The sequence below is a fragment of the Tenrec ecaudatus genome, chromosome 13 (genome assembly GCF_050624435.1).
Source record: "Tenrec ecaudatus isolate mTenEca1 chromosome 13, mTenEca1.hap1, whole genome shotgun sequence".
NCBI classification, from domain to species: Eukaryota; Metazoa; Chordata; class Mammalia; order Afrosoricida; family Tenrecidae; genus Tenrec; species Tenrec ecaudatus.
This window is the reverse complement of record NC_134542.1, coordinates 76,942,416-76,969,884: the sequence shown is the minus strand read 5'-3', so window position 1 is coordinate 76,969,884 and position 27,469 is coordinate 76,942,416. Positions and strand designations below refer to the sequence as shown.

The 27,469-nt window shown below is 40.6% G+C and overlaps 1 protein-coding gene across 1 annotated transcript in view; it reads right to left on the bottom strand.

Moving 5' to 3' along the window:
* Window positions 1–27,469, bottom strand: part of KCNH7 (potassium voltage-gated channel subfamily H member 7) — a 503,315-nt gene that overhangs the window by 12,610 nt on the left and 463,236 nt on the right. The window contains exons 12-13 of the mRNA XM_075529404.1: window positions 25,906–26,005; window positions 1,761–2,012 (exon numbers count right to left, since the gene is read on the bottom strand). Of these exons, the coding sequence (XP_075385519.1) occupies window positions 1,761–2,012; window positions 25,906–26,005 (352 nt within the window). The remainder of the gene's footprint in view (window positions 1–1,760; window positions 2,013–25,905; window positions 26,006–27,469) is intronic.

The following is a 27,469-nucleotide window of genomic DNA, read 5'->3' as shown; positions in this document are numbered from 1 at the left end:
TCAAAGATGTCAGCAAGCTCGTTAGAACTCCCGACTTCCAGGTACAACCTGTTTCTATTCTTAGCACTCCCCAGATATCCATTTTAATAAATAACTAAACCGGGACATTTGGTAATCACGTCTAATATCCCATTCTTGCATTGTGATAAATGAGGGCCTACTTTCATGCACCTCATCAAGATTTTACAACATCCTGAGAACACTGGCATGTATCCTTAGCTTACTGCAATATGGGGTCATGGCAAAGGCTGATTGGATGTGATGGGAAAAGCGTCCTTGGGAAAACATCACAGTTTACATTTCAGAAAGTCTTTAGTAGCACCTTCAAATAACAGTGATGATGAGAGAGAATATTTACTTCCTCAGTGCCGCACACATTTTACTAGCCTCCCCCACCTTGCCGTTTAGCTTAATTTTTTGTTATGTTCTTTTGATATTTTGCTCTACCTTCTTCATCTCTAGATTTTTATATATTCGTGGATATATTAAATAATTAAAACACTGAGAGGAAAACAGAACAGTTGAGAAAATAACACTTGAGTAAATGGAGTTAGATGATTTATTTTAGGAAAAGTAATTTACCCTATTAAATAATTTAACTATCACAAATAACTAATTGGTTAGAGGATATTACTATGCCTATTTGAAAGACCTGCAAATTAAAGCTTAATGGGATCATTGAAGCAATTGATACCAAGCTAAAAAGGGAGCAAATGACAAGAGTTCGGATTGGAATCTAAGTAGCCTGATCAAGACCTGCTCTTGAAAACCCAGTGCCTTTGGGTGGATTAAGACTCACAGTGACTCTAAACAGCCTTTGCAAGACTGAATCTCCAGCGGAACAGTCTCCTCTCTCGCGGAGTGGTTCGCCACGGACTGTGAGGTTAGCAGACCAGTGCTTAGCTCCCTGTGCCCCCAGGGCTCCTTATTAGCAAGGGACATGCTCAATCGCAAACCTCGCTCGCTAGATCTGTCTAACTCCTGTTGTGCTGCATTAACTGTTCTTCAAGTTTCCCTCAATTTGCCATCTTTTAGAGCAGTGGTTCTCATCCTTCCTACTGCCGTGACCCTTTCATACAGTTCTGCTTGTGGTGGGGACTCCCCAACCATAACATCATTTTCGTTGCTACTTCATCACTGTAATTTTGTAACTATTATGAATCGGGCGAGCCCTGTGAAAGGGGTCATTCGAATCCCAAAAGGGGTCGCACCTCGACCCACAGGTTGAGGACTGCTGCTTTCGTGTCAAATCTGAGGACAAAAATCAAGCATTAATCCTCATCTCATGAATATATTCTATAACAAAACCCATACATTTGGGGATTCCTTTTGGTAGAGATGTTAAATATTGTTCAAATTTGTTGAATCATACATGATTTCTTTTCTCATAATTTTTAGTTAATAGAAATTCTTTTTTTTAGCATTTATTGTCTTTTCATGCTATAAAGTTATAGGGTTGGACAAGAGAAGGAAGTAGAGAATATGTATAAGAGAATTCACGCTTTGACGCTCACTGATCAGATTCCCCATCGAAATCACTGCAAGAACATCACCATATTAGAAAAACAAAGCAAAACATGGCAGTATATTAAATCTAAAAGCCCACAAGAAACTCCCAGGTGATCACTGACGGGGAATTACCACTCATTCTGGGATCATGTGAGCATGTTGTGGAATTGCAAAGGATTAGACAGCCATGTATCAGTAGCGTTGAAAGTCACCTTTTTTATCAGCCCTAAGGAGAACCCAGATTCGATTACCTTTGCAGGAGTGCCCTCTCTCATCTGTGTGCATTCTTCCTGAGGTAGGCACTGTTTCTTCAAAAGCCAGCCCAGCCGCTTTCCCTCTTCCCGGAGGGGGATCCACTAGTCCCGAGAAGAGGGGCTTTGGATCATCATCCACGGAAGAGATGAAGGATGATGATCTGCTTTGCTTTTCTTCAAATGGTTTCTTGGAACTCTGATAATGTCTTAATGTATCTACAGAATCTTCAGGATCGTTTGTACTGTTTTCTTTGCCAAAATCTATCAAAGGAACATTATTTTGAAGAAGATAATCAAATGTGTGAATATACGCATATGACACTATCAAGTTGCATATATAACATGCTTTTTATAAGGATGCTCTTTGAATCACTTTAAAATAGTTTTCTATAAAGCCACCAGAAAAAAAATATTCATTTTTTCTTCCTATTGGAAAGTGTTGCCCTTGAAAAGAGGTTCTTTCTGTCTATCTATCTATCTATCTATCTATCTATCTATCTATCTATCTATCTATCTATCTATCTATCTACCTGTCTGTCTGTCTGTCTGTCTGTCTATCTATCTATCATCTATCTAACTATAATCTACAATTCCAAGGAGTTTTGTCTGTCTTTTTTCAAGTATGTGTGCTTTATTAATAATCTTCATTACTACTGCTCAGGCATTTCCTTAAAGTAACAAGTCAGAGAATTGCATTGAAGTAATCAAGGAGTTAGTCTTTTTTTTTTAAATACTTTTATTGGGGGTTCTTACATCTCTTATCACAATCCATACATTCATCCAGTGTGTCAAGCACCTTTGCACACATCCCTCCATTATCATTTTCAAAGCATTCTCTTCCCACTTGAGCCCCTGATATCACCTCACCATTTCTTCCCCTTCTCTCCCCCCCGCCCTCACCAACCCTTGATACATTATAGATTATTTCCATATCTTACATCATTCTGTGTTGCCCCTCACCCACTTCTTTTTTATTCATCCCCCTGGAAGGGGGTCCTAGGTTTATCCTTCTAATCCATTCCCTCTCCCCCCCCCACTTTCTCCTAATCTTCCTGGTATCTCTACTCTCATCATTGGCCCTGAGGGTTTTTTTTATCTATTTTGTATTCCTTGTGTTGCAGGATCTTATCTGTAGAAGTGTGCATGTTTTGATCTAATCCGATTGAGATCATAATAGTGGGGGAAAGGAAGCTCTAAAGGACTAGAAATTTGTGTTTCATCAGTGCTATCCTGCACCCTGATGGGCCCATCTCTTCCCTGTGACCCCCTGGGAAGGAATGTCCAATTGTCTAGAGATGGACATTGCACTCCCCCGCCATTCACCTTGGGTATGGTTTTGTTCTAGGTCTTAGATGCCTGATAACTGGTTCCATCGACACCACATGATCACACAGGATGGTGTGCTTCTTCCATGTGGGCTTTGTTGCTTCTGAACTAGATGGCCGCTTGTTTATCTTCACACCTTTAAGACCCCAGACACTATATCTTTTGATAGCCAGGCACCATCAGCTTACTTCACCACATTTGCTTATGCACACATTTTGTCTTCTGCCATCGTGTTGGGAAGATGAGTATCACAGAATGCCGGATTGTTAGAACAAAGTGTTCTTGTGTTAAGGGAGTACTTGAATCGAGGCCCAATGTCCATCTGCAACCTTAATTCTTAACATATAGATATGAGTACATAGTTCTATTTCCCTCTCATTTTATCTATATATATATTTACATATGCACATGACTGTATTTAGGCCTCTATAAATATCCTTTGTCTCCTGGTTCTTTCCTCTATTTCCTTTTACTTTCTTCTTGTCCCACCATCATGTTCAGCCTTCATTCAAGTTTAGTAATTCCTTGCTGCTACATTGCCCTTGATTAAGTCCCACTAGGCATCCTACACCCTTCCTGCCATTGATTTTAGTTCACTTGTTGTTCCCTGTCCCTGAGTTGGTTCCCCCTAACCCTTCCTTTCTCCCACCTCCCGTTCTATTGTATCACCCCAGTACCACTGTTCCCATTCTTTTATCTCCAAATTATATATCCCACCTATCTTATCTAGCTAGAAAAGCAGGTCATTAATAAGTGCAAAAACCAGGCAAAGTCAAATAAAACAACAAAGGATGTTAAAATCAATAAAAATAATAACAACAACAACAAAAAGAAAGTCACTGACAAAAATGGAAAGCCTATAAATAGTTCAGGGTCTGTTGGCCTTTATGCGTGTTTTCTAGTCGAGTCTGATGGGGGGTGCCTCTGGGTTATCTTAAAGAAATAAATTATTCATTTTAAAACAAAATAATATCTCACAATAGTAACCTTGTATTAGCATTCACATCTCAGAAAAACAACACTAACCACTGTAGAATAATTTACAAGTTCAGTTATACAAGCTCATGAGTCCTTTGTATTACATAAATCTGGTGTGGTATCTCTTTAGAAAATTTTTTTTAAAAAGCTAAGGAGAAGTTGTTCCAATTCTAAAGTGTCATCACAAAACAGCTTTATTGTTTGTTTATAACCTCCATGCCCTATCATCTCTGTTGGCTAGTCACACATTGCAAAGGTCAAAATTGGAATCCTCTTTATAGAAAATCCTGGTGGACATTAATTGAATGCATATCATGACCTTGGAATTTCAGGCAGTGTAACATATTGAGAAGAATATAAAGCTGATATACAGTAATTAACTTAGGCTTACTTAGGTTTAATTAATTTAAAACCAATAGTACATAGTAGTTGTTTATATTAAATCTCAGCAGTTGTTTCATATTAAAACATCTGGATCACTTTGACCTGGAGGTCTGTGTTAGAACATATTTTAGCATGAAAAGTTCAGGGACAAATTCTAGGATGTTTTCCCATTAATCCTAGGGAAAAAATATAATTAGCCATTCAGTTTCTGCTAATAAACTAGCCAACAAAACTTCAAAATGTACATAATTTTCTATAAAAATGGCTATGATGTGTCTCCATCAATTTTGCCTGCTTATGCTTACTTGGTTATTCATAGAAGGTCCAACTAACTGATTTCAAGTGACTCTAGGTCATATTCCAACTATCTTTTTGTCCAACATTTCAATATGGCATAGAAATGAAACTGCTTTATTTCGTTTTAAAAATTCATAATTTAAAATATAAGAAACCAGAAAGCAGCACAAGGTAAAAATTGATTAATGTTTAAACATCAGCTTTATGTGAAATCATGATTAAATAACTAATTTTCTATAAATTAATGTTAAATCTATCAAAAGAAGATTCTGTAATTTATTTTAAGATTTCACACTTCTTCCCATCATTTCTGGAAAGAACACCGAACCAAATCCAGTCGTCGAAGTCATCATCGATTCCTGAGTGACACATATTTCTCTGCTTGACCACTAAGTTAATTGGTTGTAAATATTCTAATTTGCTCTTCACATACCAATCTTATGCTCTTCAGTGTCACTAACATTGGGTTCGATTGAGTCCACTCCAGCTCTTGGTAACCTCATGTGTGACAGAGTGGAACTGTGATCCCTGGAGCCCTCAATGGGCCTCTTTGTTGATTAAATGTTGCCACTTTGACCTCGCTACCACTTTGATCCAATTACTCCCAGTGTAGTTTCGCTTCCCAAATCAGTGAAAGCATTTCCCATGGTAAAATCTATAGTCTCCAGGGACACTGGAGCTCAATGCACAGATTTATTCCTTACAGTGGTGATGAAAAGTATGCCCTCTGGGCACTTCATGGGTAAATGAGTGAGCCTTAACATGAACAATCCACTCTAACATTTCAGTTTCCTCGTCTCCCTTATTGTTAGTATATAAAGGCAGTCCTGGAATTTGAACTTCATTTAGTTCAGGTCATTTTTTAAAATCTACAATCAGTCGAACTTCCAAATAACCCTTCGGGTTCTGCTGAGTAGTCTAGAGAAACAAAGCCAGTGACTCCTATAGGTGTAAGAAAGAACATTATATCAAGAAAGAATTTTACATTGAGGCCCAGCCCTGTCTAATTCAAGTCCATGGGTCACATGCGAGCACAAGGCCCTCCAGACTCACACAGCTGCCAGCAGATGAAGCAGAATGGAGCGGGGGAATAATGAGACATCACAGGCCAGTTAGTGGGTGCAGAGTTGCTTGGCTACATGGTCCACAGGAACATGTCAGTTCCCAGGGTTGGCAGGCTGCATTGCCTGCTGGCCCCACATGTGAGACACAGGACCAACTTGATATTGATGCACAACCCTACAACCACACCTAATTTCCAAGCAAAGGCGATAATAAAATCATATTTGCATCTAACAGGATGCAATTAACACCTACAACTGATAACACAGCAGCACCATTTGCACATGCATTGCATTTTATAAGTGAACAAAACACAAATAGCTGATGCCTACCAATTTTCATTCTAGTATTTTCAATAGGTTCATATGCATGTGAAAGTTGGACATCGAATAAAGAAGATTGAAGAAAAGTGGCTGCATTTGAATTGTGCTGCTGGAGAAGAATATCGAAAGTCCCATGGACGGCTACAAGGACAAACCGTTATGTCCTGGAAGAAGTACGGCCCAAGTGTTCCTTAGAGGCAAGTGTGGCAAGACTTCATCTTACACACGTTGGGCACACTGTCAGGAGAGACCAGAGAAGCCCCTGTGGAAGGATAACACGTTTGGCAGAGCAGAGGGTAGCAAAGGAGGGGAGACACCAAAGGAGATGATTGACACTGTGGTGGCAGCAATGGGCTCAGGCCTTGTGAAGATGGCGCAGGATCAGCCAGTGTTGTTTTTCTGCTGTGCATAGCATTGTTATGGGTCAGAATGGACTCTATGGCTCCTAACAACAACAACAACAACAACAACTGCAGTGCTGTGAACAATGATCTACACCAGAATCCTATAAGCTATCAATATATTTCCCCACTCATGTTCCTTGACCCATTAGGAAAAAAGAAAACTAAGCAGTAGGGAGCCTACCGTGTTCTACTTATTTAAAATCTAAGACACCCTTGAAAGGTTATAAGCTAGCCAACTTTTGCATTTATGTCTCCCCCATTTGGGGTATCCAATTTCTAAATTCTCCATCCTTATCAACTCAGGGCACTGAGGAGACAAGCATGTTCTTTGATGAGGACAATCTTTCTTTTGGTTGAAAATGTGGGCATCTGCATCCATAAGCAAAAGCAAACTTAGAGTCAGTCATCCATCAAGTTGTGCAATGTGCTCCCACTCATAGGACCATGCATCTTTCTTCTCATCCTGTTGGGCTCTGGTCAGCTTAGTCCTAGCCATTCCAAACCAGGTCATTGGGGACCAGTGGCAAGCTTGGGAATTCACACACATCTCCATCCTTTGGACAACTGGCCCTTTCAAATATTGTCATCAACCCTAGCCCCCTTGGGCTTGGTCCTGCTATAGGCTCAGGTTCCACACAACTCTTTAAACTTCAGACTAACCAGCCCTTACTTGTCTATCCCATCTAATACTTAAGAATCAGGTCTATCGGTGTCAGTGGCCAGGCTCAATTTGTCTCTGCATTGCTGCATTTCCCCCCACTTCTGCTCAACAGGTGAATCCACGTGGTCACCTAGAGTGCATTCTAGGCTGCACACAGGCTCCCTTTAATTAACTTGTAGTCCTGGTGGAGAAGGTTCTCTGATGGGCATAGACTTTTCCAGGTAGACCCTTCCTCAGGCAACTGCCCAATCAGTCACGTTTTTCCTTCATCTGGGCAATTCTAGATGGCTCTGCATGTTTTTTTCAAACTCAAGTGCCCTGATGTTCATGGCTTCCATTCTATAATGACTTAAAACAAAAGCCTGTTTCTTCTGGGAAATTTCTAATTCCGTTGTTAGCAAACCTGACAGTGGGTGGGCTTACCAGCTCTCTCTAATCATAATTTCCAATACTTGTTTCTAGCACACATTATGTCTATCACAGTAGGTAGGGAAAATCAATATAATCCAAAAACCACTAGATCATATAAGTAATTTAAAAACATTCAAGTCCAGTGTCCTCTTAAACTATCTCACTCATATGCATATGACTTGGCCCTGTTGACTTCCTGGAGCCATTTAATTTAAACAAAATGGCTCTTTGCTATAGGGCACTCAATAAGTGGTTGTAGTTTACACCATGCTTGCGCCAAAAGTTTAACCTCCCCTTCCCTTCCCTTGTTTCCCTCACATAGCCCCATATTCCTATGAATTTGGAGGTATTCGAAAACTACCTGGAGGTCATACCTGACCTCTGGCTACATAAATAAAGGTGAAGTAAGATTCAACTCTACTTGAATGCCAAAAGTCAGAGATCAAAGATGCATTCCACTCACTCTCCATTCTTATGAGTTGTTTCTCTAAAGCCCCACTTCCAGTACCAAGTTGTGTTAGGCTGAGTTTTTTAGAGAAACAAATCCAGTGAAACTAATACAGAACGAACTTGATATAAAGAAAGAATTTTATGTCAAGCAATAATTTATGTCAAGAAATAATTTTATGTCAAGCAAGTGGCCGATCCCAGACCCATTCAAATACATGGGTCAGATTCTAGCTGGTGGTTCTTCAACCTCACCCAGCTATTGCTAGATGAAGCTGGAAGGCAAAGTGGGTAGCTGAGAGATCAAAGGCTGGTGGATGCTGACTCCCATAGACCCAAGGTCTATAGGAATATGGCGGGGCACCAAGAGCTTCTGGGCTTGGTGGGCCACTTGAGGTGCCACTCTGAGTTAGTTTTTTGTGCCAACCTGGTCGATAAACACATGTGGGGTTAATTGAAGGGCAGAGGGATAAATGGATCAGTTAGCCTCGCCTTTCTAGTTCTCGGGTCTCTTGCTTTCTGATGGTCGCACCAGGGTGCAGCTGTCTTAACCAGTTCCCTGCTTCAGCTGGCAAGGTTCACTTCCTGCAAGACATCCCTGAAGAGAAGCCACATGGACCTACTCTGATGCAGCCCTGGGTGCTGGAGCAGCCGTGTGGAGATCCCTGCCAGCACGGAGATGCTTACACATTCACTGACTTGGCTTTCCTCCTGAAGCTGGCATCATTGTGTCTGTTTTGTGAGATGGAGGAGGACTTTGTGGACTGGTGTTGAACATATGGGTTAATGGGCTAATGTTGGACTTGTGGGCTTGGGCAGCACTGGTTTGGGATGCTTTCTTGATGCACACTTAACCTTTACATAAAACTCTCTCTTATACACGAGTTGCTGTGGATTTGTTTCTCTGAAGTACCCAGACTCACACACAGTGCCAGAAGTGAGACCCAGGACCCAGATAAGCAGCGAGGACAAGTTCTCCATGCATGTCTCCTAGAATAGGCCATACCCCCAAGGAGATGTCACCAGGATGTGACCTGATTGGTAGATTAGAATGTACCCCGACCTTCACACAGGTATATAAAGTTGACATAAAATCTAACCATCACATCCCTGTAGCTAAAACACTGAAAGAAGATGATCTGTTTAGTGGACCCATATCCATAAACTAGGACTGAACCATTTTTATATTCCTTGACCTACCATCCCATAACCTTAATCATTCCTACTCATATCCCCTTAATTTCTGTTGAAATACATTGAGAAAAATGAAGCCATATCAAGCCCATATATCCCTGCCCAAATGGAAAGATGGCATGCCTTCCCAAACAATGCCCTCACATGACTTCCAGATAGCTTGCGATGTTGGGAATTCTATCAATATGATAACGTAGGCATCCTTAGGGTAGCAGTAGCAGCTCTGTTACTCTGTGAACTCGGGCTTTCTTTCAGGCCACACATACCAGTTTTCAGTTTTTCTGTGCTTACAATCCCTGTGTCACTCCATCTGGTTAACGGTCTTCCTTGTCTTCGCTGATCCTCTGCTTTCCCAAGCCTGAGGTCCTTTCCCAGGAACTGGTGTCTCCTTATAACACGCCCAAAGTGTGTGAGAGGAAGTTTTGCCATCTGTTCTTCCAAGGAGTGGTCTGACTGTATTTGTTTCTGACTTTATTTGTTCATCAGTAGTCCGCGGTACTGTCAGCATTCAAATAATTCAATATGCATCAATTCTTCTCCCATATTTCTTATTCATTGCCCAATTTCATGCACATATGAAATCATGGGAAATACCATGGCTTCAATCAGGTGACATCTTTGTTCTTTAACACTTCAAAAAGTCTTGTGCAGCAAATCTTTCAAATGCACTATGTGATTTTCTCCATATATTTATGGTGGTGATATTGGCTGGTTGTGAGGATCTTTTTATTTTATTTACATTGAGTTGCAATCCATGCTGAAGGCTGTAATCCTTGAATTTCATCACCAAATCCTCCTCACTTTGAACAAGCAAAATTGTGTCATCTGCATAGTGCATGTTGTTAATGATTCTGTTGTCCCAATTCTTTCTCTGAGTTTGTCTTCATTTAATCTAGCTTCTTGGATTATTCTATGAGTACATAGATTAATAAATACGGTAAAAGAACACAGCCCAATTCACCCATATTCTGATGCAAAATCATGCAGTAGTGCCTGTTCTGTTCACGTGATTTCTCTTTGTGTACATATTCGGTATGAGTGCAATTTTCAAATTGTTCTAAAATTCCCATTCTTTGTGATGTAATTAATAGTTTGGGAGTTATACTAAATGTGGCCCTCAAAACCATACTCCCTTATATGAGATATAGTATTATTATTATATATATAAATTATATATTATTACTATTACTGATATATAGTAGTACTAGATTTCAAATTATATATATTATTATTACTATTACTGATATATAGTAATACTAGATTTCAAACATCTGTGGCTGTCGTTTTATTTTTGAGAAATTATCTGCTAACAATTGGAATGGGACGAAATTGAGTTTTCACCTTAGTGGAGGCTGTGAAGCAGACCACACTGTTTCAGTTACTATTACTTACAATGGTTGAAGTAACTACATACTACAACTGAGAGGAGAAAGAAACCGTTTCTGGAGTGGCCTGGGAAAAATCCTGGCTGATTAATTGGAGGTCAATACATTCTGGAACCATCCTGTCAGAGTCCCTAGGACATATGGACGTAAGACAGCCCAGGGATGGAGAGATCATTGTAGTTAGATATTATCTAAAAGGCTCTGGGTTGCATGTTTATTTGGCTGCACTGACACTCACTCTTTCTCCAACCAATATTTTTCCTATATTGTAATATAGGAGATCAATCATGATTACAAGATCTTGTGTATCAGCCTTTATTCTATATTTGATTAGATATGCTAAAAGGGGAGTTCGCATATTTAACTTATGAAAAGAAAGTGGATGAATGGGCTTAGAAAGTAAATCTGAGGCCCACCTAGAACTCTTGAGAGAACAGGAGTTTTACATTTGAAAGCAAGACCTGAAGAGAAAAAGTCTGGCTTTTGAAAATGTTGAGCAAGCAGTTTGCCATTGGATTATTAAAGCAGGTAAGTCTGTGCCAAGGAGCAAAACTCCATTCTGGGCCTGAAAGTTAAAGGGGCCAGTGAGCTTGTGCGCGCATTATAGCAACCACCTGATAAGATGTACCGGTGTGCAATTTCAACCAGGATTTTCTGGAATGGTATTCTGCTGTGTTTACAATGAGCCCCCCGCCCCCCAGAGGCAGGAAGAGGGATTTCATTACTAGCAAAAGCCAGGAGTGGCGCTCATCCTCTATACCTGAGATGGCAGTGCAGTGAACCTCCTGGATGTAGAAGACAGCTTGCTATACCATCAGGGAACAGCAGCAGGCCCAGTAGCCAGAGCATGGAACAGAGTGAGGGACTTCCCAGCCCAGAGTGCTTTGGTGCAGGAGGCTGACTTACGCAGCTTGGTGCCTCTGGCTACTTAATTAAATAGGGAAAATTGGATTGTAGGGCCATGGAAGTGGAGCTCTGGCTGAGACTTCCTGGGGTGGGGTACTTTGGGTGTTTCGCTCAAGGAATGGGTTTGCAGATCAGAAGTTGGAGTTGAACACCTTCAAGTTGAGGTTTACAGTGGAGTGATAGGCCCCCATGGGCATTTATGAGCAGACTTGAAAGAACTTTGTAACACATGCTGATGAATAGCCGTGTACTGAGCATTTCTTGCTTGTTAACTTCCTTAATAACCCTTTAATCATGAATTTTGTCCGAGTTTCTGGGCAGCAATTAAAATGAATATTAGAACACAATCGAGGGAAAATACAGAACATTAATTAAGACATTATAGCTTGTCAGTTTCTACACAGTTTTATGTCTTTGTATAGTCAATAAAACACAAGTAAACATCTTTCTTGTATTCTCTGCTTTCATCTAAGACCCATTTGACGCCAGCAATGATAGCCATTATCCCACATCCTCTTTGAATCCCATTTTAATTTCTGGCGTCTTCTTGTCAATGTACAGCTGCCACTATTTTTGGAACTATCTTCAGCCATATTTTACTTGTATGTGATATTAATCATGTTATTTAATAATTTCCACATTCTGTTGGGTCACCTTTTTCCATAATGAGCACAATATGGATCTCTTCCTGTCAATTGGTCTTCCAAATTTCTTGGCATAGACTAGTGAGTACTTCAGTATTGCGTCAGTTTGTTAAACCATTTCAACTGGTATGTCTGGAGCCCTATTTTTCACTTGGTTTCCTTTAAAACCATTGGTTCAATACCATTATCTGGCTCTTTGCCTTGAGTGAGTGGCTGGGTCCTCTGTTGAGTTTTAAGTCCTTTCACATGGTCTGCCTAATCCCTATGTGAGTGTTTGTCTTTGCTACTGAAGGCTTGATTATGGATGCTGAGATACAAGATTCACCAGTTCACATAAATTGTCTAATTGAATTACAACATGTCTAGGAAAGGCATTTATAAAATGTAGTTAAGGAACAATCACTATTATTTAATTCAGTAGTAAAACGGAGCAAATTACTTTATATAAGTAGACTTGAACTTCGTTAGCAGAAGTTTCAGGTAAAGCAGAATCATAAAGATAAAAAGTTAGATATTCTCAAAATTTTCTCAAAGAAAACGACACATTTATTTTTGTGTCCATTTCCACTCAATGATTAGCCAGCACTTCATGAATTCCAAGCTACACAGATTCTTTGCTGCAGCCCCATTGAAGTAGCCTTTTCCTGTTCTATAAGAACAGAAAACTAAAGCTTCATATTCTATCATATAAAATGAAAGTTGAAATAGCATTTTACTTATAAATTAAAAATGAAAACTTCTCAGGTTTAAAAACATGAAACTGAGCTGTCAAATTGGGTCTTAATTGCTTTTAGGTATCTCTAGAGGTTGGACTAATCCATTTCTGCCCTTTCCTCATTAAACTGAGTTATTAAATAGTATTGTTGTTATCAAGTCAATTCTGATTTATTACAACCCTTTAAGACAGACTAGAACTGCCTCATAGGATTTCCTAGGCTGTGGTACTTTTGAATTATGGTGTTGGGGAAGAACATTGCATATACTCTGGATTGCCACACGGATTACATAATTTGTTTTGTAAGAAGGACAGCCAGAATGCTTCTTAGAAGATGAAGCACGGTGAGACTTCAACTCATGTGCTTTAGACAGGAGACATCAGTTCCTGGAGAATGTCATGTACGGATAAAGTAGAAGGTCAATGAAAACGAGGAAGGCATTTCATGAGATGATGGACACAGTGACTGCCACAATGGGCTCAGGCACAGCAGCGATTGTGAGGATGGTACCAAACTGGGCAGTCTTTTGTTCTGTTGGACACAGGGCTTCTGTTGACCCCAAACTGACTTACCACCTTTAACAGCAGATCTTAATAGGAGGAGACCATCAGGTCTTTTCTTCCCTGAAGTTAATGATTTGATTCCAACAACCAGCCCTTTGCTTAGAAGCACAGACTTGAACCCGTGTACCATCAAGTCTGGTCTGCCATCAAGGTGATTCTGAATTATATACAGACCTTCTAAGATTGTACATCTTTATAGGAGCCTCAGGGGTTCGAACCACTGAGTTGTGCTTATAGTAGGCCGAAGTCTAGTCCACGGCACCACCAGTATTCCTTTAAAGTAGAAGTAGATATGGCTTTCAAAATAGTATGCAAACAGGATTCAGTACTACTAATTTTTTCCTAAATACTAACTATAGTTTATGCTGAAATTGTATTCTCAGTTATCTGAGGAGGCCTCTCATTGATACCATTAACCGAAATTGCATAATCCTTCCCAATGCTATCACTTTAGGAAGAGCAATGATTGCTTGTTTAATTTTCCCTCCTTTGTTTTTTGATTCAGGTGATGGAAAGTCTTCATCGTCTCCACGTGACCTTGTTTTTATAGGCTTGCTGAATTCATCTCTTCCCCGCTTTTCTTAAGGCACAATTGTAATTTGCTTTGTGCGCATCTCTCTGGGGAAGGAGGAATCCAAGAACACGGAATAAGGGTGTCCTGATGTAGTGAGCAATAACATCTGACCCATAGAAAGAGTGATAACATCACATCTTGCTATTTCAAACAACCTGTGCACAGAGTCATGTGCTCCCTCTCGCTTCTCTAGGGTCTTCCACTCAGATTCATTACCATTTTTATTCGCCAGACTCAACAGATAGATATAACCCATGGGCAAAGAGATGCATTTAATAGGATCTCTCAGCACTTCAGTTTTAGATTTCCTACTGGCAATGATCTTGAGACGAGATGAGAGATTCTCCGACAGGTACATTAAAACATTCATTTCACTGGAAAGTGGGGTGTTTCTTCATTTGAGATCAAGAGCTCTCAGGCCCTCTATAGTAACAACGGATGTTGAAAGGAGTCTAAGTGGACATTTTGCTATGGAAATATATTAGACATAAAATTTTTTTCAAGAACTAAAAGCAGAGATGCACTTAGATCATTAGAATGAGTAACAAAAATACACAATTGTTACTTATGATTAGGGAGGATATATCTATATCTATCTATATATATGTAGAGAGAGAGAGAGTAATGTAAATGATTTAATAAAATTGCACTTTAAACCAAACCCACTGCCAAGTCAATTCTGACTTCCAAAGACCTGTCTGTGCCAGAGATGAACCGTGCACCAGAGAATCTCAATGACTGATTTCTTGGAAGTCGATTGATTGCCTTTCTTTGAGGTGCTTCTGAGTAGACTTACACACTCCACATATTGATTAGTAGAAGTGTTTAAATGTTGACATCACCCTTAAAAAAATAACCCCAGACCCACTGCCATTGAATCAATTCTGCCTCCCAGCCAGCCTGTAGAAAGGAAGCGTATGGCTGTAAATCTTGATGAAGCCGGCAGATTCCCCTTTCTCCTGTGGAGCTGCTGGTGGGTTGAAGTCCTGGCCTTGGAGCTGGCAGTTCACTGCATCACTGATGGCACCACCAAGGCTCTTTAGAGCAGCCTCACTTAGAAAAATACAATTAATGCTTTGTGTCTCGACTACTTCCTTTAATCAAAGCTATTCTGTTTTAAAGAAACATTTTCAAAGCTTGCTGACTTTTGACTGGCATATGAAATAACTAAGCCGATATTACGGTGTTTTGCCGTTGCTGTTTTTGAAATACACTATGTGATGAGTTCAAGATGTTTCTATTCTATTTTCTGGAGTATGGAATTATTTTTTTCCTGTTGAAAGATAACTGATATATGATAGTGTCCATTTAAATAAAAATTATGTGGATTTTTTCACATGCCTGGCTCAATCGGCTCAACAGCAGAGCATGCTGGAAGGACTTTCACTTTGATTTCCATGCCTTTTCGTTGTACAAGGATGTCTTTAACATGGTTTGTATTGTGCGTGGATTTGGGGATTTTATTTTATTTTGGCCACTTGACATTTTCTTTGTTATTTATAATGATATTTATGGCAATCATATATCCACCACAGTGACTGAACGTACTGAGCTCTGAGGATTGTTTTTTAAGTTTTCCAACCAAGAAAGTAAACATATTTCCATATCAGAAAGGACAAGCTCATTGTTCTCTTCATTTTCTGACCAAGGTTCATTTTGCTAAAGAAACAGAAGTCTACTGAAGAAGTCAGGTGATGGTATGCCAGCCTGAAGGTGTATAAGACCGTATGGGTAGAAAGCAACCTGCCTGATGCTGCTGCCTTGGAGTGCCGCCTTCTTATAAGGAAGACCTTGGGAACCTCCCCCAACTGTCCCCTTGCTTTCCTGCCTGCTGGGACGGTGTCACAGACCCTGAGTGCTGTTGGAGCCCTGCCGTGTTTCCAGCAACCTTGGATCCACACAACTCTGCACCCACCAGCCGGTGATCTTCCTGCATTCTGCATCATTGCATGGGATCGCATGAGTCAGAAGAGGGATTTATCGACAAGTACTAGACTTGTGGACATGAGATGGACAGGGTTGGGATGTCTTCTTGAAATAGAATTGTTTCTTGATATAAAACTCATTCTTCTATACAGATGAGTGTCCCTGGATTTGTTTCTCTAGTCAACTCAGCCTAACACTCATACCTGTTTTTTCCGTGCTGTAAACATATTTTGATTGCTGGATTATACTTGACCTTTGGGTTTTATGTTCCTGGAAGAGGGAGTAGAAGAAAGAAGTGAGGAAGGGAAGGACGGTCGTAAGCATTCTCACACTCTTGGCGAGTCTGATGATAAGTGGGAGAAGGTACCAAAGCTAATCCCGCTTTTTCTGGGAGGATTTCCATACTTTCTGTGGCCCGCCTCTGGGAGGATTTCCATACTTTCTGTGGCCCGCCTCTTTCAATACCTGAAGGTGATCTTCATGCTTTAGTTCCGAAAATGTACAAATATGCTTTCTCTTAGCATCATCAGGCACACTGCTTCATAAATTTTCACTATATTTGGGGAGTTTCCAAGTAACAAAGCCAATTTGCGTAAACAGTTCTTTCTTCCAATTTTTCTTTTTCTCTATCAGCATTTGACACAGAACCAGGAAAGCTGAAGTCTGCTGTCCTTTTTTCCAGACACCTTTACTTCACCTCTTAATTCTCTAGAAAATATACAGCAAGTGGCACAAGGTAGGTCTAAATTCCACTATAGAAACTGCCACTGAGTTGATTGCAACCTTGGGGTAACAGTCTGATCAGTGCTCATCCTAAACTGGCCCAGGGACTTCATTAGTTGCCCCCTCCCCACCTGTGCAGCAAAAGGAAAGTGAAAATCTGCAAAATTCATCAGAAACTTATTTCACCTGCTTAATTATCTAGAAAATGTACAGAAAATGGTAGGTATATAGATACTAATTATCATTCAGAATAGACTGCTATTTGTGTTCTTGTCAAATAATGAAGATTTTTCTAGTGTGAGAGATTAGTAAAAACCTTTCAAAACTAGAATTAAAATATTGTTGAAAACTGGGAGCATTTCCCTTTGGTAGGCACTCAAGAATTTTGTTAGAAAAACGAATCTAGGGACACTCATGTATGTGTAATGGAGATCTTTGTATCAAGAAGTAATTATATATCAAGCAAGATCCCATCCCCAGTCCCCATCAAGTCCATAAATCTGATACTAGTCCATAAGTCTGATACTAGTCCATAAATCCCTCTTCAGACTCATGCAGCCACATGCAGTGATGCAGAATGGAGGAAGATCACCAGCTGGGGGGTGGGAAGTCTTGTGGATACATTCACAGTGGATGTACCTCCAGGGTTCCTCAGCAGGAAGGGGAAGGCAGAGAGAGAGGGGGTGGTTCCCAGGACCCTCCTTATGAGGAGGTCACGCCCACAGGCGGCACCCTTAGTCTGTGACATGATTGACAGGCTAGACTCCACCCCTATACTTCAAGTTGACATGAGATTATGTAACTACCACAAGGATCTGTTGCCAAATTAATGAAAGCCCGTTTTGGATCAGTTCCATTGTTGTCTTCATTGTATTTTTGTCAGCCAAAAGTACACATCCCTCTAATGTGGTCATTAATAACTATTATAACTCTTTATTTTCTTTCTGTGGAATGAGCTGAGAAAATTCTTCAAATATTTGATCACACAAGCCCTCTAAGTAAAAAACATGCAAGTGGGTATACATGCCTGTATACATATCATGGCAGTTGGATGCTTTTATATCAACTTTAGTTTTCAGGAAATATAGCAGTGGAATCCAACCTGTCAATCAGGTCACAGCCTGAGGATGCCTCCTTAGGGGTGTGGCCTTCTTAAAAGTAGAGGATCTGGGAACCTCCCTGTCTCTCTGCCCCTTTGCTATCCTGCCCACCGGGACTCTGCCTCCATGGGTGGCCACATGTGGGCCACCTGAACCTGAGAGCTGTTGGCCACCTGTCATGTTTCTACCACCATTAGATCTACGTGACTGCACCCACTAGCTTGTGAAATGAAGTTGCCGGCCTGCAGCCACATGAGTATGACCAGGGATTTACACACCAGCATCAGGCTTATGGACTTGAGGTGCATTGGGCTGAGATGTCTTTTTGATATATAATTATTGCTTAATAAAAGGCTCTTTCTTATACATATATGTCACTAGATTTGCTTCTCTAGACAACCCAGCTTCACACACTAATCATGTCATTATACATGCTGTTGTACTATATATAATGTATATTATAAAACATACTCAAAATATTAAAGAAAGTCACATTCCCATAACTCAATGGAATGTTTTGGTACATGTCGAAATAAGCACAATTTATTTTTGAAGAGGACTTAAAAAGACTGTTTTTTTTCAGTGTTTCAGATAGCTATGCAAATTTGACTTTCTTCTACCCACCCACCTTAATATAGCCTATGGCTACCAGTTGTTCATGGAAGTATCATTTTTATTCTCCATTTTCTATTGATATTGATAATATTTTATTTCCATCTCAGAAATGCGGCATCTCTTCTTGCAATAGGAGAGATCCTGAGCTCCCTCATGAGAGACTCTTAGGAAGGACAAAGAAATACTGGAAAATACAAAGCCAAGGTGTTCTTAAGTTCACTCCTGATCTGAGCGTCCATCCTATAAGGAATGGCATTTGTTTCCTTATGAAATGCAGAGCACAAGATGGCGAAGTAGTTTCATTAATTCATTCACTTTGAGATGTGATCAAACTGGTGAAGCATGTATTTTGTTCAAGCCAGTGTGTAGATTTTATGTGTATATATATATTATGTATATATATATAACTTTCTCTTTCTGAATATACTTCTCTTAGCTCCATGTGGGAGACATGACTGGAAGGGGCAGGGAATGCAAGCCATACTGTTAAAGTACACTAAAAATAAGGTAGAGAGTACCGATACATGACTCAACCTCGTCCTGTCTCCACTGCCATCTACATGGACATTCTCTGGTTTTCTTTGCCTTTGATATTGGATTCACAGTGGACAATGCTCTTTGATGTCCGCCTTCAAGATCTTCTTTCATGTGAGCGGCAAACCAACTCAAAGGTAAGGTATTCTCTGGGAAACTTGCAATTTATATATCTCAGTGATCCTCCCAGAGTTTGCTGTTCTTCATAATTTCTTATATGTTGGCTTTTCTCAAGCCTGACTCTACATCACAGGTGCAGCACAAGTGACCACCTTTAGAGCACTCGATGAGGGCGGCAGCGACTAAATTGCTTTCCGCGAATTTAAACCTCCCTTGCAGCACCAGGAGTCCTAAAGACTTTGGAAAGGCTTTTAGGCGCTGGATCTCTGGAGCTAATTGTGTTTTCCCATTTAACAAATCATGCTAACACACTGACACACCAGGAAACTTCAAAACACGGCAGGGAGGCCAGTCCCTTCCCATGCACACTTGGTATAAAATAGGTCTACTAGACTGAGCCTGTGATTAAAGAGCACATTTTCAGAATCAATCAAAATGTCTAGTTGCATGAGCACAATATACATTGTGACATGCTCTCAGGGCCTTATCAGAAGATAAAAACACTAGATTATTTATCTTGAGAATGAAGAAACTGAACAAGATTGAAAGGAGATTTAAAAAATCTCCAACCGTATGGGAGCATTATTATATAGATAACATTGTCAAGCTGTTCTTCATTTCCAGCCAGATCAAAATAGGAGATTAACTTCAGGAAAGGGAGGATTTAGATGAACTCTACAGAAGAACAGCTTGACAGTAATGGTTCTGAACTTGGACGAGACACACAGGGAAATAGCAAGGACAACGCAGCCATAAGTGATCACCTCTCTACAAGGGGCGCATTTTGCACAGTCAGCCAAAGGATTCACCAATTAGCCCATCCAGCAAATATTTACAGAGTTATCTCTTAAAGGAAGCTACATGTTGGTAGAGAAATTGGGCGTGCACCCTTGTAACTGCAATACAAGGCAGATTTTGACCAAGTCAGAGGAGCAGAAAGCACTGCACCAACTTCCAAAAGGAAGACAACCTACACATCTAAGGAGACCAAGGAAGAGTTCATGCTGGATCCAACCCTAGAGAAGGGGTGTGAGGGAAAGAAAGATAATTTTGACGGATTAAAAAGGGGAATGTGTGTGTGGGTGGTGGTGGTTGGGAACAGGGCACGTCTATTCAATTTATGGAACAGGAAAGAGAAAAACAGATGTATAACATGGAAGAAAGGGCAATGTAATTGAAGCTAGTAGGCGATGGGCTGGAGGGAGAAACTAAGAGAGGGGAGAAGAGAGAGCCAAGGAAAGAAGATAAGAATGCAAAAGTGAGGAGAGAATCAAACAGAAGACATTTAAATTCCACAGCATGAAGTCATTCTTTTAAAATTCGTTGCACATCTTTTAAGCAGCAAGCACTGAACCTCCCCTCTAAAACAAAAACCCAACTCACTGCCATTGAGTCAATTGTGATGGCGATCAACTTCATGTAGTTTACAATCGGTGGGGAAAGCAACATTGATTACTCACGCAAACACATCCTGCAGCACAGCTGGAATAAAAGGTGCAAAAGAGAGGGACTAATAGGTGGAGGTGTGGTAATAGAAGGGATGAGTAGTGGCAAACTGAAATTGGGATTCCCTATCTTGGGAATGGGAAACCTTTAAAGGGTCTTTAACTTGGATGATATCAACCAATGGCATTTAGAAAAACAAACAACAGCACAGGACGATGAAGGTGTGAAAGCTCGATGTGAGGCAGGGAGTTGGGGAAGGCTGCCAGCGTGGCAGCTGGTAGATGCTGGCAGCTTGGTCTGGGTTGTGGCTACGGAGAGGGAGAGAAGTGAACCAAGGGAGACTGAGTTGGAAGAATCCATGGAGATCTAGTTGAAGTTGCAAAAATAAGGCTTGCTGCCAGAGCTGATGGGCAGTGTAAAATAAAGATGGTTCTTCACTACCTGGTTTGTGGAAATTTGCAATTGCTTGGATGGCAGTATCATTTATTCCATGAGAAACTCTGAATTCAACTTAGGAAATGTTGAGTTGAGTGGCCTTTGAGATTTCAGGTTGATGGTTTAATAGTTATATATAACTGGCTGAAACTCAGGGACTCTGGGACAAAGATGGACATTTTCATTCTTCTGCATGAAGGTGTAATAATTAAACCATAAATGAAATTGCCTAGGGAAAAGTATGATATTTTCATGCAAAGAGAAGAGGACGCAGGGTCATATCTAAGAAACTCATGACAACTAATGGGCTGGTTTAGAAAATAATGATTCTGTGAAGGAATCAGGAAATTAATAGGGATAGAAGGAACATAGGAAGGGTGAAATGTAAGATGCCAGGAGAAAGGTATTCAAGCAGGATTGGAGAATGGGTTCACAGTGTCAGATGCTGCGGAGACAACATAAGGTAAAGACTACAAAGGTTTGTTAGATCAGCATGGGGCAAAAGTAGGGACTTCAGGAAAACTCCCATCTGTCAGGCATAATTAAGATGAGCATACTGTTCCAGACATATCTTTATTACTAGGTCAGACAAATTGCTGTTCAGCTTTGAAATGACTTCAGGGATGTATTTGGTTGAAGGTTAAAAGATTTTCTCAGAACAATCATTTCAGGGTGCACCCACCATCCATGACTACAGAGAGTCTAGATCTATGCCAATTTGAATTTCTGTTCTACATTCTTTCTTTTTTTTATAAATTAGATTTCATCTTTGGAAAGTTTAATGAAAATGTTCAGTGGCGGTAGCTGGGCGACATCCAGTGTGTCTGGTCTCTCAGTAGTTTATGTAGGCTACTAGTCACACATTCCCAGGCTGTTGGTAGGAGCCATCAAATCAGTTCCCATTCATACTGACGGCAGAATGTAACATTGCCTAAGCGTGACGCTTCTGCAAAATTGTTGCTACATCAGAGCTGATTGGTGCAGCTGCTGTGTCATTCCATTGAGCTGAGGGTCTTCCTCTTTTCATTGACCTTGTTTTTCACCCCCATGATGCTTTTCTTCAATGACAGGACTGGTCCCTCCTGACCGCTTGCACAAAGAATGGGAGGTAAATTCTTGCCACCATTTCTTCAAAGGAGCGGTCTGGCTATACTTCTTTCCAGATATATACATTTATTCTTCCAGAGTTCATGGCACGTTTAATATACTCCATGCGCACTATAATTCAAAGGCATTAATTTATTTTCAGCTTTTTCATGCATATGAGCAACTGAAAAGAACATGGTTGGGACCAAGCATCCTTCAGTCCCAAAGTAATATCTTTGCATTTTAAAACTTAAAGAGGTCTTTTATGGCAGACCTGCCCCGTGCAAGATGTCCTTTAATCTCATGACCCCTGCTTGCAGGGCCATGGGTGGTTAGTTCAAGTAGAATGAGATTCCTGGCAACATTAATGTTTATTCCATTTACCATGATGTTCCTTATTGGACTTTCATTTTCTCTATGCTGAGTAATAATCCATACTGAAGGCTGTCATCCTTGATCAGCCTCGGTTTCACAAGGCCTCTCCATTTTCAGAAAGCAGGTCTGTGTCATTTGTATATTGTCGGTTGTTCCCGAGTCTTCCCGTCTTCCCTCAGTCCCCATGCTGCGTTCTTCATATTCTTCAGTTTCTTGAATTATTTACTCAGCATACAGATTAAATAAGAGTGAAAGGATACAACCAAACCCAAATATTCCCTATTTCTTGGTCTCTGTGAGGTTGCATAAGAACAAAATTAAAATGTTTTGGAATTCCCATTCTTCAAAATGTTACCAATAATTTGTTATGATACACATAATCAAACACTTTTGGAAAATCAGTGAAACACAGGCGAATGAACACCTTTCTGTTATTCTCTGTTTTTACCAAGATCCATCTGACACTTAGAGTGATGCCTTAGTTCCACATCCTCAGGGATCTAACTTGAACTTCTGGCAGTTCTTGGTTGATCTACCATGGCAACTTGGGAAAAAAAATAGTTTCAGCAGTTTTTTCCAGTATAAACTTTAATTGCATTTTATATTTAAGCTTCAGTTTGATACTTTCTCCATTCTGTTACACGGCTTTTCTTTGAAATGGGCACAAATACGAATCTCTCCCAGCAGTTGCCTTGTTAAGTGTCTTCCTGATTTCTTGGCATAAATGAGTGGGCATTGCCTGCATCGCCCCCATTTGTGGAAACATCTCAGTCAGCAATCTGTCAATCCCCAGCCTTGTTCTTGCCAATGCCTTCAGTGTAGCTTGGATTTCTTAACATCAACATCACTCCTTTTGATCATAGGCTACACCTCTTGAAATGGCTAAACGTTGACCAATTCTTTTAGGGACACCGACTCTGTCTTCCTGATATATCTTTTTATGATTTCTGTACCATTCAATATTTTGCTCATATAATACAATATTGCAAGTCAATGCTTGAGTGTTTCCTCAGTTCTTTTAGCTTGGGAAGTACCAAGTATAATCTTCCTTTTAAGTTTTTGAACCCCATGTCGTTGCATGTTTCATAATATTTTGTCTTTTCAAACTGTCTTTGGATCTTCTAATTAGCTGGTTTACTTCATCGTTTCTTCTATTCACACCAGCTCCTCTGAGTTCCAGAGTCAGTTTCAAATTCTCTTCTGACCTCCATTTTGGACTTCTCTGTCTTTCTTGACTTTTGAAGATAGTTTGCCCTCTTCCTCGATAGTGTTACTGATGCTATCCTCCATCTCAACTGGTCTCCAGCCAGTAGTGCTCAGTGAACCAAATTTTTCTTAAGATGGCCTCTAGAAGCTGGTAGAGGCTATTTGAAGTATTACTTTGGTCCTCATGGATATAATTTTCTTCAGATTCAAGTGGAACTTACATATAAGTAATTGATGGTCTGGTCTTCACTTGGCCACCTTCCCTTCATTTTACCCTATTCTGACACCAACAGTCCCTTCCACGACACTCTTACTTCTGTGACTGTGTTCGATAATTAATTGCAGTTGTCACAGAGAATCACAGACAATGCTCAAGATTATGCAGCTTATTATGAAAGTTATCAGGTTACAATTTAGGTGGGAAATGCCCAGGAAACAGTTATTCGTTCCAGAAACATTGCAAAGCCCCTCAGGGTTGCTGATAAATCCCCAAAGGGCATGCCACTCCATTCTAAGGGTCAATGTGAAGGCACCTAGTTCCAGCTCCAGCTCCATGGTCAGCAAACCTGGCTCTCCCAATTAAGTGCCCATAGTCACCCTACTCCACAAGTCAGTCTCCTTCTCCAAAGCCCTCAGCTTTACTTGCTCTGTGGACTTGGACGATCCGTGCTCTATCTCCTGCTCTGGCTCCTGTTTCTGTTGCTGCTCTTCCGGAACTTCTCAGATGTCAAAGCTGTTTCCTGCATCAAGGAGGTTCAATGGGTAGAAACCACGGGTCCAAAGGACACATTCTACTGTTGGTTCTTCTCTCTTGCTGTGAGGGAGATCTCCCTTTCTGTTTCGCTTCTGAGATAGTCCATTTTATATGCAGCCAACCACAAATGATCTTGCTAACATGCACCTACAACTGAATCCTATCAGATTCTTCCCCGGTCATTCCTTACACAGACCCACCAGGAAACGGTTGCTTTGGTGGGAGTGACCAAGGCTATGGTTAGAAAAGTGAGTTCACCAATTCCCTACATTGCAGCGAGGTCGTACAGTATCTGTCCTTTTGTAACTGGTGTATTTCCTTCAGGATAGTCTTAAAAGTCCATCCATACTGTAGCATGGTGCCAAGATGATGTCTCTTACTGCCGAGTAGTATTCCAGGGTATTTGTGGACCGCATTTCCTTTATTGACTTATCTGTTGATGGACATTTAGGTTGTTTCCGCACTTTGGTTATTGTGAAGAATGCTGCAATGAACATTGTTGTACAGGTCTCCTTTCTGTGGAAGTATGGCAGCACCTCAAAAAACCAAGAGTATAGGACGACCCTGCCAGTACAGCAGCCTGGTGCACAGTGGGTTACCAGTCGGCCTGCTAACTAGGTCAGCATTTCAGACCCACCAGCTGCTCCTTGGGAGAAAGATGAGAGACTTCCTGTTCCCTTAAAGCTTTACTGCCCCACAAGGGCAGTTCTATGCTGACAAATTGGGTCACCAGGAGTCCAAACTGACATGCTAGCAGTGAGTGACCATATAAGCATGACCCAGTAATTCCAATCCTAGGTCTTTACCCAAAAGACTTGAACATGGAGGCTTAAAAAGGAGTCGTTTTATAATGTAATTGGTTTCTTGGGATATTGAGTGGATCTTTGGAAAGATGAAATGTTACCTAAATATGTGTTGAATATATAAATAAAACATAAAGAAGTTAGGCAGACAACCCAGAGTCAATAAATACTTGGTATTTCAGGGCCAATTACCTTATATACTTGTGTTAAAGCTGAGTTTTTCAGCACTTTTTTTTTACAGCAAATTTTTTAGTGCAGTTTTTGTGGTAAAATTAGATGCCTCAGCTGATATTTAGGTCGGCTTATACTTGAGTATATACGGTACAGAGAGTTGGAAGATATCACTTCTCAGCCTTTGGGCTAAGATCAAGTGAAATCTGGAAGAACGAAAAGGCTAACTAAACTAATTGACTCGCCCATGCCGTACATGGGGTGAAAGAACTGAGCTCTTGACTTGAAATGAAAGTCTTTCCTCCAGAAGACTGTGCTTAGTACTTGAAAGCATAGTTATTCATCTGTTATTCATTAACCTTCATTTTCCTTTACTATCCTGTTCTGTTTTTCTATCTGTGATGTCTTTGTAGATAGACTGACAGCATAGAGAGCTATCAGCTGGAAACCATTTCACTATCTACTGAAAAAGCTAAAACTATTTACCTTGAAACCAGATGCATAAAGAGCATATAGGTATAAAGAACTAGTAGCCACGTGTTTTACAGTTAAACTTTGGAAATAGAAAATTACCTTTCTCTCCTTCACTTTCAAATGATAATTTCCTTCTTCTTAGTTTACAGTTTTCTCCATCAGAGTCATTCATGGACTGCGAGCGCAGTAAGAGATCCGCCTTTTTTAATGGAACATAAAAATGACATGGAAGATTACTCAATTTCCACAGAAGGTATTATTAGTAAACGCTTCACTATTTCATTTCAACCACTGTGTGACTTAATTATTAGATTGCTGGCAAATAGCTAGCATCCTTTACTTAATACTTGTCTCTAAATTTAAAAATAAACTGATAGAATAATTCTGGTAGTTTTCCCGTCCTAGGGGAAATCATAGTTCATGATCAGAAATGTCTGATATGCTGCCGTCAGCATTTGGAGACAAACTATTCCTTTATGTGAAATGGACTTTTTATAATGTGTAAAATAAAACAAACCAATGCAGGTATGCATTGAGTTTTTAAAGGGGGTAGCAGGTTTCTTTGGCCATTTTCTTCTTTCTCCTGAGGAACGGCTGGTGAGTTCCAACCGCGGATCTTTTGGTTAGCAGATCAGCGCACAGCCCACCATGCCCCGGGGTTCCTGAACTACACTGGTGGCCAAAAATACTGAAAGTACCCTGGTTTGCAAAAAGAAAAACCAAATATATTCCTGAAGAAGTACAGCCAGTATGGTCCTTATAGGCAAGGACGGCAAGACTTTGGCTGACACTCTGCACGCGCTGTCAGGAAAGACCAGTCCCTGGACAGGGACGAAGTAGAGGAGAGGGGGAAGGGGGAAGGCCCTGGAGTAGGACTCACACAACGGCTGCAGCAATGGGCCTAAACAGCCTGGGCCAGTGTTTCATTCTGGTGAACAAGAGGTTGCTGGGACGCTGAACTGGGTCAAGGGCACCTAACCACAACAACAGCTCTCCTTCTGCTTATTAGTTGCCCCTAGTCTTTTCTAAAGACTGCAGGCTCAAACTTTGGCAGGACTGGGCCAGGAGCGGCATCCAGGCAGGTGAGTCAGACAACATGGCTCTGGGTATTGTTAAGTGGGCAGGTGGTGGGCACAGCGCTGACCCTCTGGGCATGCTTCTTCTCTCTTCACTCCCATGCTCTCCCTGCGGCCGCCAGTGCTCACTGCTCTGACCTCCATCAGCAGCTCTAGGCGAGTGGCAAAGAGGGGGACTGGACATGAGCTCCCACACTGGAATGTGGGGCTTGCCCAACAGCCAACTCACATAATGCCCTAATCAGAATATATAGTGGATGTTAAAAAATACATACCTGTAATTAAAAAATTCATAAACAAATCTTTGCAGAATCTGTATTACCTCAGAGATAAATGTGTAAACCAATAAACTGTGATGTTTAAATTACATAGTAATGGTGCTAAGATTAAATTTCACAATCAATATTAGGCTTAATTAGATAAATACTCTGCTTTGAACCTCCTACTATTTGTTGCTTCCAGTTCCTCCTTCTTCCCCACATGGCTCATTCTGTATTATATTATTATATTATTAATCCTGTAAACAATGGAGCCACTTCTTTAGTTCATTTGGGTGATGCTTAACTATTTATGTAAAGAAATAACCA